At 38.5% G+C, this 12,998-nt stretch overlaps 1 protein-coding gene across 7 annotated transcripts in view; it reads right to left on the bottom strand.

Moving 5' to 3' along the window:
• Window positions 1–1,318: 1,318 nt before the first annotated feature.
• The window catches only part of TAFA4 (TAFA chemokine like family member 4), an 88,609-nt gene continuing 76,929 nt past the window's right edge, over window positions 1,319–12,998 (bottom strand). For 5 of the 7 annotated variants that reach the window (XM_069811887.1, XM_069811882.1, XM_069811883.1 and 2 more), the window contains 2 exons: window positions 7,793–7,876; window positions 1,319–3,227 (listed from right to left, as the gene is read on the bottom strand). In XM_069811887.1, coding sequence (XP_069667988.1) covers window positions 3,133–3,227; window positions 7,793–7,876 — 179 coding nt within the window. In that variant the 3' untranslated portion in view covers window positions 1,319–3,132. Of the gene's footprint in view, window positions 3,228–7,724; window positions 7,877–12,998 lie in introns of those variants that run through there. The other 2 variants (XM_069811889.1, XM_069811888.1) reach the window with 2 other exon arrangements.

Here is a 12,998-nt window from a genome sequence, read left to right as displayed (position 1 = left end):
TGACACTCTGGAACACTGGCAATGGCAGATGTCAAATAAAGTGCATAATTCTGGTAATCCTTGTTCAAAAAAAGATTCACCTAAATTGCAAGGGATGCAAGGAGGGCTACAAAGATAGGCAGAGAAAAAAAGGGGATGAAGAGGCCATGGTTATTTTATGCCTACTGAAATGTCACCTGGTTGAAGGAAAATACATCAGGGTCATCCTACTGAGGGGAGAAAAGAACACAGCTAAGAAGTAAGATATAGGTATGATCAGGACATGAATCAGTTTGGCTTGCATATTAGAATAATATCTCATCAGAGAAGTGAGTGTCTGCAACAATCTTTGTTAGAAATTGTACGGCAAAACATTGCCACTTTAAGACCAAGAGGATTACTTTCTGAACCAGACTAGGAGACATTGCCTGCCCAAACAAAAGCCTGGACATGATGACCCACAGGTTTTAGCCCCATAGAAGCTTAACAGTGGGATGCAAACTGAAGTTTCTAAGAGATTGCAAGTATGCTGCTTACAAAAACCACCCTTCTAGAACAAATAGATAAACATAAACTAAGTAATTTCCATAGAGAACACACTAAGAATCTGGGATGCTGATCTCTTCTACTAACAGAGCTGCTGGCAAAGACTTTAATTTTGCTATCGCTCAGCAGAAGGGCAATGCTGGTGTCAGATGCCAGACAACAGCATTAGAAGAAGCAGCAATCCTCCAAAAAGAGACAGGCATATATTACAGCATTTGTGCAATGAGTCAGAAAAAGCTGTAAATCAACCCAAGATCCTCTGGAACAAAGCTGCTTCAGGAATATAAAATCTCTGTCATGGGCTGAGGATCTAGGAAGGCAAGTCATTCATTTGGGCTGTATTTCATAATCTCATGTTACCAAACTTATGTTGTACTTTCCCCTTTCCTCAGGGGCAGCAAAAGCACCTTCCAGGTAGCAATTGCAAGGCATGTAATATATTGTACCCCTTTGCGGTAAGTATATTACAGTGCCTTAAATGGGAAAGTCTTAATTAGACATAAGAAGTTTTGGTTCTGTTCTCGATTCCGCCACAAATCCAGTGTATGACCACTGGCAAGTAACTTATTTTCCTTGTATTTACCTTCCAAAAAGAGAAAAACAATAACTTTTCTCTAAAACTCTTGTTTGTCCACTTAGAACATCTCCGCAATTCTTTATACTATGCCTTTGTAGAGCACTTTCCTAAATAAATAAATAAATACCAGTTATGGTTCAACATTGTACAAATAGCAAGTGAAAATGATCTTCAGTGATGACACTGTTGAATACATATGCACAGAAACAGTAGAAATAGTAAAGGTAATCTTAAAATTTAATCAGAAAATCAAAACAATGGAAAAAATATTAGGAATGTAGAGCTCATTAGGGCAAGCAGAGTCTATTAACTGTTCAGCTGTCCAAGCATAGAGCAGAAAATCTCTTGTTTACTTATCACCGAGTACAATGACCACTATGATCCCAGCTGTAATCAAATACATAATTGAAAGTGAACTAAACCAGAGAAATCAAAACTAAAAATCACAGGGCCAGATCTTTCCTCCACTGACTTCAATGGAATTACCTGGCTGAACACTCCCACTCACTCCCGCAAATCAAAAGCTAACAATTATTACTCTGAACAGCTTCACACTGCTGACAGTATCTTTCCCATAAACTAGAAAGCTTATGCACGATGACCTAAATTAGTACAAGACACTTGATTTTTTTTTTTTTTTTTTTTTGGCTTTTCTGTCTATATAAAAATTAGATGTACACTGTTACCCTAATATTTACATAAAGCGTAACAATGAATTCAGTAGCTGGGTCAGCAGCAGTTCATCTGCATGATAGCCATCTGCATCATTGCATTTTAGTCTGTTTCAATGCATCTTAAGTCACAAAATAATGTAATGGGGAACAGACTGGCTACAGCTTCACCTCTACTTACTGTTCTACTTATGAAGACTGATGACAAAAAACTGTAACAGGCAAATAAGAAAAACAGTATGAAATGCATCTAGAATAATATGGAACAATTACGTGTCACAAAATGTAACCACTTGGAAATTCAGTCTGTCAAGGAACTGGACATTTAATTATTATAATCATTCTAAACATGAACTAATTGAAACTGAAGATTCACTTTTATCTAGAATTTTGCTTATGAATTTTAAGTATGTTACCTATTAGGATATAACCAAAGCTATGAAAATCCAAACAAATTACTCTCCTTCCAGTAAGCCTTTACTTATGTAGTACAAGCATGCTCTCCTTTTTTTGAGGCATCTTGAATGAATATTTCTAGCTAATGGCTAAATTCTTTTCCATATCTAGATTCAAAGAGGCAAGGAATATGTGTACTTTGCTATTCCCCTAGAGAATGGATTTATTTTAGGACAAGAAAAACTATGTCTACTTTCAAATTTTGTCTCTTCCTCATGCTTTCCTGCCATCACTTATGAATGTAAAAGTTAAACTACCTAGAACTATATAAGGAAATAAATCTAATTGCACAGATATAACCAAAGTATGCCCAACAATAATTGCTACTGATTTATAAGTTCCATCTTTTCACCTTCATACAACCTTGAGAGTTACTAAACCACAGTTGAAAATACACTAAGACATAATTTACTAACACTGTCCTGTCAACTCACTTAGCATTGGGATCAGCTTTCTATTTTTATGTTGTACTGTATGTGAGAAGTACCTCAGACAAATCCATAGAATCATAGAATCATTTAGGTTGGAGAAGACCTTTAAGGTCCTCTGTATTGGTTCTAACATAAGTATTTTCTTTCTATGACCCCCTAGGTTACATTCATAATCTAAACTCGTTTAAAACAATTTTACATATCTTAGTGTCGTTAAGAAAGTCTTATCCTTGATGCACCACAGAAGTTCAGGTGTATCCTTCCACAGATTTCTGCTTAGTGTCAGATCCTTGGCAATCCAAGGTGCATTTCAGGTAGAATCAAATCTCCTTGCTTTTTCTTGTGAAATTAAAATGTACCATTCTGTACAGCAAAATCCAGGTTCAGGAACTGCAGCCACAGTTGAAAGGAGAAGTATTGTCCTTTTTGCTGACTAATTTTGCAAGTGCAAAGAACTAAGTCAATAGCATCATCACAAAAAAGGGTCTCTGTGTAACAGCCAAGCAACAGTTGCACATGCCTTTGCTCTTGTAGTGACCACAGGTTTATTCTTTGCTACCGTGTTACCTATAAAAGAAGAGGAAAGAGTTACCCACACAGAATAGATCAAACAAGGATGATAACACATGCTTTGTCGCTGCAAAGGAACTGTACACATAAATACATCATGAATGACCTTGCCCTGGCCACACCTATATACCTTGCAGAGAAACAGAACCTATATGTAACTGTCAATTACACCGTTATTCAATAGCATAAGGGATATTTGCGCATAAAGAAATGGCCATTCACTATTAAATTTGTCACCAACGTCTCATGGAAATCTTCTTCTACTTTATTTTGCTTAGCATCACTTTCTACACCAATGCTTACAGCAGAAGTGTACAATTTACATCCCAAAAGACCATTTCATGCAAACTGCTACCCATTCCCAGCAGTCCATCTTATGGAAGGGAACCAGGGATCAGACAGAACACGGTCTGCAGAGGGGATGAATTGTTCTTGCAGCAGAAGCAACTCCCAGATAGCACTTCTCCCATGGGACCCCACGGTCTCTTCCCCTTAAAACCATATGCACACTCAGGTGCTTCGGGGACGTACGTGCAAGCCTTAATGCACACACACAGCGCACAAACCCAGTGAGGTTTGGCTACACAGGGAGGAGGGGTCATGTCAGAGTTCCCATCCTGGAAATGGATGAGAATAGGCAGCCTGCAAGGAGGAAAGCTTTGTCGGCTCTGCTCTGTAGTGTCTAGACGTGTTACAAAACTAAACAGACACTCAGCATAGAGAAGTTTTTATTTTCTTCCCTGAGGTAACTGATGTAAGCTATGAGCTCTTCAGCTTTTCATGTTTTAACTGTCCCACCCAGCTACTAACTATCCGTCTAAATACTGAGTAGCGTCAGGAGTCTCCTGTGTTTCATATACTTCAAGTTACTCTAATATGTTCACAAAATGAAAAGATAGAGGACTTAAAATTGATTAAATGGCATTTCCTCTTTCAGCGTATAATTAACCTGTGGAAGTCATTGTCCCAACTAGCACTGATCCCAGGGTCTTAGAAAGCTTCAAAAATTTATTAGAAATTTAAATGGTTATGAGATCATCTTTGGTACATAACATAGAAAAAAAATTAATATGGAATGGATTTAAACTCTTGTGTTTTAGACATAAGCCAACTATTAAATTGGAAGAATTTCATGTATGTGTACATTTTCTATAATTGTCCACATGGGGTTTGCTGTGTCTTTCTGATTTAAGTATCCCTGCACCGAGACACACAGGCTACTGTATGGTTTGGACTACTCATCTGACAGTTCATACAGTCCTCTTTGTGTAAAGTTTTAATAATGCACTTCATATATATTTTGTTGATTGAGCTGAGTGTGGACAAGTATTTTGTTCATTTTTTAAATAAAAAAATAAGTTATATCATACTTTCCTTCTCCCTACAACTAGGGAAATTTTCTTTCCATTCTATTTTCCTTCCAGTTCAATATTGCCTGGGCCACAAGCTTCTCTTCAGAGTCTGGAGTAACCACTACTCGCTATATTTGTGCAACAACTGTATCTTGGTAGACAGAGAAAACCACCCACAGGACAGGCAAAATACCTACAGAGGAAATATGGATGCCAGGACAGATTCTGTAGCACAGCTTTTGCTGTCTAGCAGGCAGACATCTGCATGTAAGTTTGTCATCCAGGGCTTCCTTAAGGTACAGGAGAGAGAAAGAAGTACTCGTGGGAACACTCTTGTGGATGGGCACAGTCATGCTGTGAGACCACCAATTTCTCCCCACACGACTTTGGAGAATCCTGAACAATGCAGCTTGGATGGAAACATGCCTGCAGCTGGGCACAATGAATCCCACCCACAAAACCTTGGACAAATCATGTCTTTTCTTACTTGGACCAATACAGATGACAAATTTCATTATTTCAGACTGATTCTCAGAAGGTACAATACTAAAAGCTAACTACTGGAGTACAACAACTCGGCGCTTTTAGAAATGTCACTACTACTGAGGATATAGCTATGTTAAATCTCAGCCTCCAAAAGTAACTCTTCAGGATTCGTTTACTAACAACAGAGGTAAATGCATGGAAGAAGCTTTTATGGGTCAAACCCAAAGTATTTAAAAGCATGAAAGTAAGTATGTCGCTGAAGTATCCACACATAAAACACATACAGAAAAAAATGGAATAATTTCTAGCACAGAGTAATTAAAAAGGGAGGGACTGAGATACTTTTTAAGGGATCTGCCCTTTAAGGCAGTCTGCCTGTTCTCTTCTCTAACACAGCCAATCACTACTTAAAGGTTAGGACTCTCTTGTGTCATTTCAATGTAATGTTTAACCACTAACTTTGTTATTCATATCTACATCTATATTGTTGCAGTACTTCAAGACCCCAATCAGAATCAGGATCTCCCTTATGTTGTTGCTAACCACATGCACAAGAAAATACAGTCCTACCTTAACATGCTCAAATCTAAAACAACACAGTAAAGTGAAAGAAAAACAAAGCCATGCAAGAAAAATGAACAGTTCTCATGTCAGTAATACAGTAGAATGATTCACATCTGAGCACAAGTGCCAGTTGTTTGCTGATCCTTTCAATTAAATGCCCCTCAAAGAAATCTCTTATGGTGATAAAAATCAATGCAAAATGCATTACTCCACCTCCCAGCAAAGTAGAGGAAGAGTTTAATGAAACAACATTTGCACTCATATTGCTATACTCTGCCCTCTGTTAGACCCACACAAACTCACTGGAGTTGATGAATTTGCACAGGTCTAATTGCAGGCAGGATGATTTGTCCCACTCTAGCTTTATAAAGACATCCCTAAACTCATCAGAATGCATTACCATACTCTGTAGTTTGCTGGTTGCAATATTTGTCATGGATAATAAAATAAATGATCCATGCCAAATTTGCCCTTCTATTAGTAAACTCCCACTGACTCAGGCTGCCTCTTTTCACTGTTTAAGAGCAAGAGTCATGAACACAGGCTATATGACTCGTGGTCAGTTGACCTCGATGAACTAAAAGGCAACTGTTCATAGGAAGGAAGAGACAGCTGCATGAAAGAAGACTTGATGCCCCAGGCCTTCAGTCATCAATGCCAATATAAAGTCCTTTCTTCTACCCTTCATCCCTCTAGTATCTATTGAAGGCATCAAGGATATTTAAGCCTGGCTTACTCTTTTCCAGTAAGGTCCTTTTGGTATAAATTGCCAGCTCTCTTCTGGTATGTCCAAAGACAAAGTTGTCTTATTCAATATCTAGAACTCCTACTTCACCAGTCTCACCCTTCAGTGTGATGCTACAACACTAGCCCTTATCTATATATGAGTAGTTAAAAGTCATTGCCTGTGAAAAAAATAAAAGGCTGAGGGTAATCTATATCTTGCAGTAACTGACTGCCAGTTACCCATACTGATTCTAGGGTGTGCAGGTCAACTTTAGGTTTGGTATCCATCACAGGAGAACAGCAGGACCTAGGCATTCTATAGACTACATCTTTGGCATTTGACAAATAACATTGGTTTGCAATAATTCCTCTGTTCTTAAAAACAGGAATAGGGTTTTTCAGACTGGTTAGTTTGGTCAGATTTTTCCAACGAGCCTGCCACTGTGCAATGTCTGTAGCTGGGCTTTAGACCACCGGTATCACACCACAGCTGTCCAAAACATCTAATTTTCTCTCTTTCATCCAGAAATTAGTACAGTTTTCACTCCTTAGAACAGCCATTATTAAACAACATTTGGTGTCAGTATTTGCATATTAACTCAGACTGTAACTTAATCAACAACATTCATTCCTAACTAGAAGAGGCTGTAAAGGGAAAAGCTAAGCATATGTCTTTCCTTGCTATTGCCTGCTAAAGACTCCTGGTTTATGATATATTTAGATATGTAGTTTGCTATGACTTGTTGAACTTCAATGCACTGAGCTCATTTTAGATTGTTAAGCAGACAGAGGACATGATATTTTCTCTCTGCTGGCCATTAATTAAGAAATAGGATGGCAGAGCAAAGGTTTTTTTTTAAAAAACAGGCCATCTGCAGGATGGCCTGTAATTAGAAATGATCTGAACCAGCCTGATTTCCAGTGGTGCTCAGTGTCGCACAGTTCCCACTGACGTCAGTGCAGGTTCTCAACAGCTCCAAAGACAGGCTGCTACTTTCAAAAGCTAAAAGGACTTTCTAGTAGCTCAGGAATCTAAATTTAGGTGACACTGGTAAAGACTCTGGTTCCATGTACTCAGTCTGAAAAGTCAAGAATTGATCCTGGAACATGATTATCCCTCTAGCACTGGTCACAACAGAATAGTTTCTTTGCTCACTAAAGACTGAAGCAGGGCCTTCTTCAGTTTGACTCCAGCACCCAATAACTTAAGTAGGCCAGCAGCGAAGGGCCAGTTCTGACCCAACATTTCCCTCTCTGAGAACAATTGCATTAATCACTGCTTTCCAAAACATTGAGGAGTCCAGTACTGATGCTCACACCCACAGATGCAATGCAATAAGTAAGTGCTATCAGCAGACTGCCACCTTTAAATATAGGCGATCTCTGTACTTGCCTTTGTGGTTTTGACTTTATTTCCACTGCTGCAAGACCAACCTGAATAGTCTGGTAGTACTTTACAGTCCTCTCCATCCAAACAAGGGTTCATATGACACCACCACTTTTGTAGGACAATGGAAGCTAGAAAAAGAGAGAGGAAAGAGAAACAATCTTTTTTTTATTACTGTTGGTTTTAGTAGGGAAGTTGTGTGATGTTCAATTGTTTGATTTCAAAAGGTAGAACAAACAGTTACTGTTTTAATAGCTAATCACACTGATTGTGTTTGAGTTAAAAATGTGATTAAAAGAACTTCACCAGCACACAGAAGGGTAAATGCTATATGCAAATGGTGAAGACAGGAAAGCACCGCCAGAGATTGACTCCAACATTTGAACTGACCTCTGGAAATACCTTTCCATCTCCACTGACTACAAAGATGACCTGCCTCCTTCATTTACATGCTTCAGTCAAGTACCTGCTGTAATGCAGAATGGAACTAAGGCTTCTTGTTTAACCTGGATATGCATATGTGAGACTGGATGAAGAAATTGCAGTTCCTCCCTTCACTGGATGAGAAAATAGAACTGCACAGAGATGTAAGCATGTGAGGTCTGTCAGCAAATAGCGCAGATAAGAATGTGGAAACTACTGGAAAGCATTAGATTATTAACTAAAAATCTACTTGCAGTTACACTGCCAGTTTTGCAGTATGTTTTGGAAGATTACAGCAATACACCTTAACTGTGAAAACTTATTAATTTTCTACCCTTAAGCCAATTTCCGTTAATAAGGCCATGCTTGTTATTTTTACAAGTGTAGTCATGACTTTATACTGCTGTTAACAGATATATTTTCCCACAAAGAGCTGCAAACATCTGCATGCATTTCTCAGTTCTGCGTTGTACATGGGAGTCATCAAATCCCAGAAAATTATTATGAAATATATCAGTTGACAATCTTATATAATCTAAATTGGATTTCAAAATAAAATATGGCTTAAAATGTTGATTTAGTTAGTCTGCATTATGCTACTATGTGCACAAAATAGTGAATGGCGTGCTTTAAAGGATACCACATCCAAAAGAGATGAACAAAAATGATTTAGTCTACTTCTTATAAAGCCCTTTTTTCCCTTTTAATTTCAAGGTAGATTCGTACTTTTGCAGCCTTCAAATTAGGGTGACAAGCAGGCAAGCTGACATCAGGATATTGCTGAAATGTTCATTCAATTAGTTTTGTTTTGCACTTTCACTCTAAGCCTACATGAAAAGCACTATGAAAAATACACTTCTGGAACACCAGTTTGGCTTTTATAAACTATTCTTTCAATCTCATAAAATTATAAAATAAACGCATGATTCCTTTCACCAGTCATTTGGATCTTAGATCATTTGCATTGATGCTGATTGATTGTTGACAAAACGGGTGAAACTTGACGGTGCTTCCTAGGAGGTGAGGGATCATTTCCACTCCAGACATATGGTCCAGCCATCTATTTTATCTATATTATCTCTGCTACTTTCTAAATTTGCTTCAATTTCTATACGACACGTATTTCAGGTAAACACAAGCAAGTATAGAAGACCAGATTCCAGAAGAGTGAGGGCATGTGCAGAGGTCCCTAAGCAAGCAGGAGATGCTGGTAGCAAGCTAGCTGTGTCTTCAGAGCTCTGCTTCAAAGCCAGCAAGTCCTCCTGTGACACCTGGCTACTGCATTACACAGCTTTGCACAGTGCTGTTGTGAGTGTGGATGCAGTGACATGCTGAGACTTCGGCTGCACTCTGACATGTGAATGTGCTTTCGTATATTTAGTGCTACCCTAATAACGTAAGTTCAACTTCAGACCTTGAAAACCACCTTTCGCTCACCTGTCTCCTGCAGGTACCTAGCATCCCTTGTGCCTCAGTTACTCTGATAACTCCTTAGATCCAAGTGTTTTGGTATTGGTTTGGGTGCAGTATACTTTGAGGCCACAGAAAATGCACCAAACATGGCAGTTTTCATTTATCTGTACAACCTGCATCAACCTGCTCCTACCACTTGATTCAAAAAAAAAAAAAAAAAAAAAAAAGGCATTAGTTGACTGGCCAAAAGTGCAGCACAGGAGTGGGTTCACACAGCATCCTTGACCAATGGTGCCCACACAACTTCCCGGTCCATGTGGAACTGAAGATAGTGAAACTGGCCCATCATCTCCAGCAGTATCATCTTCTATTAAAACAAGCACAGATGTGAATGGGAAATGTTGCTAAGTCAATCTGTAACTCAAACAAGATCTACAAGCTCTTCAACAGACGGCATATTTCACCTTCTATTTATCTCTTGTTTAGACACTTTCATAGAAAGTGACTCCTACCCTTCTGTTGACTGATTTCTATTCTGTGCAGATACCTCTCCTCAGAGTAACAGCAACACTTTGAAATACTTAACACAGATCTCATTCCATTAGCTTCCAGCAAATCCTCAATTCTTTGCTGTAGGAATCCACTAATTCTTACATCCATTTTATGTCCGATTTCTTTATAGTTGTAATGTCCACTCTGCTGATCTGTATGTCCTAACTGGCTGTAGCTGTTTGTGTCAAACACACCCCTGAGATTAGCCCATTAAAATTCTCCATCAGAGCCTTAGGCTTACCTTCATAGCTATAGTTCTTTAACTATCATCCCTGTGACTATGTGACTCACTGGAGGATATAAAGGCTTCCTCTTCTTTTCAGATTGAGGCACACTTGGAGAGGTTTCAACAGATGACTTTTCTAAGAAATGAGAGCAGCTATGTCACTCTCATACACAACCGCTCTCATGAAGAGAAAGGAGATGGCTTTAGTTTGACATCAGCCAGATGATTTGCTGGAAATCAGCCAGAAAGCAGCCAGAAATTCTGCCAGAAATAAATCTTCTGCTGACATCGCTCCCTAGATAATGTGACTCCATGGAAACAGTAGGTTCATAGAAAGTAAAGCCAAAAAGTGTCAATACATGATCTCATCTTGCCTCATGAATTCACTGTGTTCTGCCCCCAGTTGTGTTTGGCTACACAGTGTCTTCCAAGCCAATCTGGAACAGGTGAAGAAAGAAACTTCTCCCATTGTAATTTTTTCTGACAATTAAACAATCTCAGCATGAAACACACAGCCTTAGTTTTCTTCCTCTCCCCACCTCTTCTGTTGTGCTTTCTTCTCCTACATTACAGCACCTGTTAGCAATCATCATTTCCCCATGTGAAGGTATTAAAAGTGCTGCAATCCAGTAACTTTTCAATCTTCTGCCTGATAATCTGAGCTGATTGAACTTCTTCAGTTTCTCACCATAATGCATTTGTCTTTATTAACACAGTTATTTCAAGCAGGTTCCACTTCCTGTGAGTAGGACTACGCCATGTGACTGCCTTGGGCTTGTCCTTAATTACTCCTTTGCGCCACGGATGAATCCCATATATGTTTTTGTCAGGGGAGATTCTATATTTGCTTTTGGGTCAGTGCTGGAAATGTTGCAGAGTGTCAGGTGGAGAGCTAAGCACTGTGAAATTCCGGTAGGTATGTGCCATTTGACTGCCACTTCCTACTGATGACTCTGGGGAAAGATGTGGTTTTGAGGTATGCTAGGTAGCTGACACTAAGCAGTGCACACAATGGCATATGGTACAAAATTAAATAGCTTACAAAAAGTAAGACTTAAATCCTCAAATGTATTTAGTAACCAAATCTTTAGTTGAATAAATTATACATTATCTTCCAAGGTAACTTGGAAAACCTGGGCTTACATGTATTAAACCCAGAAACTATCTGTATTAGTCTTGAAAACTCCTCAGCAAATAAAATCAGTTGTCTAGCAAATCTCTTTTTTGAAAGCCACATAAACTCTTGTGATCTGTACTCAAGGAATTCCTTGCTAATTGAATACCGTATCAGCTTTTCAGTTACTTGCACAGGATTGAGATCAGCCTCAGTTGTCCCTAAGCATCTAGACCATGCTGCCTACCCTCTCAAAATTGGCACAGTACTAGTGCTTTTCTAGAATACCCCAAGTGTTCTGAAATACATTTTGAATTACAACAACTGACCAGAGATCTATCAGACAGCTTGTTAGGACTCTAAACTACCCAGGGTCAGAATTAAAAAAAAAAAATTTAATCCCAGCAGATGTTGGTTAGCACCTTCTTTAGTTAACAGTAAGTCAGAAAGTACTTCCCCATCCTGTTACTTACCAAAAGGCGGACTGTGATCCTGATCCGCCTCAGCATTAACAACATCAATATTTCACGCATTATGGGCCAATTTTTTATTTTTTTTTTAAGGATTCCTGTGTGTTCTACTTAAACAAGCGAATTCATACTGTCTTTAGTCTGGACAAATACAGATTTCTTTCCTACTCCACTGGATTAAGCTCTATTCCATATAAATTTTCAGTACACTATTCATACTACTGTATATTTCCTTTTATTCTTTGAATACTGACACAGCATTAGCATCCTTTTGAATTCTCAAGTATTCTGAAATCCATTCAAAAACAGTGGGAGGGAAATCTTCTCAGCTATTTCTTCTTTTATCTATTTCTTATGTATTGATTTTTTGTTTTCTTGTTTCTATATGCTCTCTTCCCTTCAGTCTGTAACCCCAATGGGCTTTCAGCCAAAATCGTCTTTTTTCTTCATTGCCGCTCTTTGGTCCTACAGAAAATTCTTAAACAATTCTTTAGTCCCAGTCACATTTTTTCCGATCTGAGTGTTTCCTCCTCACAAATTCTAGGGCTAATAGAATTGCCTGGATGGAAGATGATTTGGCTAGTGATGATTTACTTAGAGGCATTTAATGCACTTAGCTAAGATAGTTACTCAACAGACAAAAGTTATTAATGTTTTATCTTCTTGGCAGTAGCTGTTAGACAAGCTGGAGGTACTTACTCAAGGATGTTTATTTCCATAAAGAAAACAGGTATAAACAAAATCTCATGACTACTTTAAATGTAATTTAGTCATTGACAGAAGAATGAGTTGACCTTTGCTAAGCAAAATTTTCTATAGCTGCAATCAAGTAGTATAGCTACAACTGAAGGCAGGGTATACAGGCTGTGTAGTATGTCCTCTCTGCATATTTAAATACTTTCTTTCATACGCTCTGCTTTCTTCTGAGTTTAGTGACTTAATTTATCTACAGCAACATTTCTCAAAGCATCAGATGGGCCTGTGCTTGGAAGCTCAAATAACCCCCAGGAAAATGAGGTGAGCACGTGTACAGAAAAACTAGCCTTGTTTTATTT

The sequence above is a fragment of the Haliaeetus albicilla genome, chromosome 24 (assembly GCF_947461875.1).
Source record: "Haliaeetus albicilla chromosome 24, bHalAlb1.1, whole genome shotgun sequence".
In the NCBI taxonomy this organism is placed as follows: Eukaryota; Metazoa; Chordata; class Aves; order Accipitriformes; family Accipitridae; genus Haliaeetus; species Haliaeetus albicilla.
The sequence above is the reverse complement of the archived record's forward strand: the minus strand, read 5'-3'. Positions and strand labels throughout refer to the sequence as shown.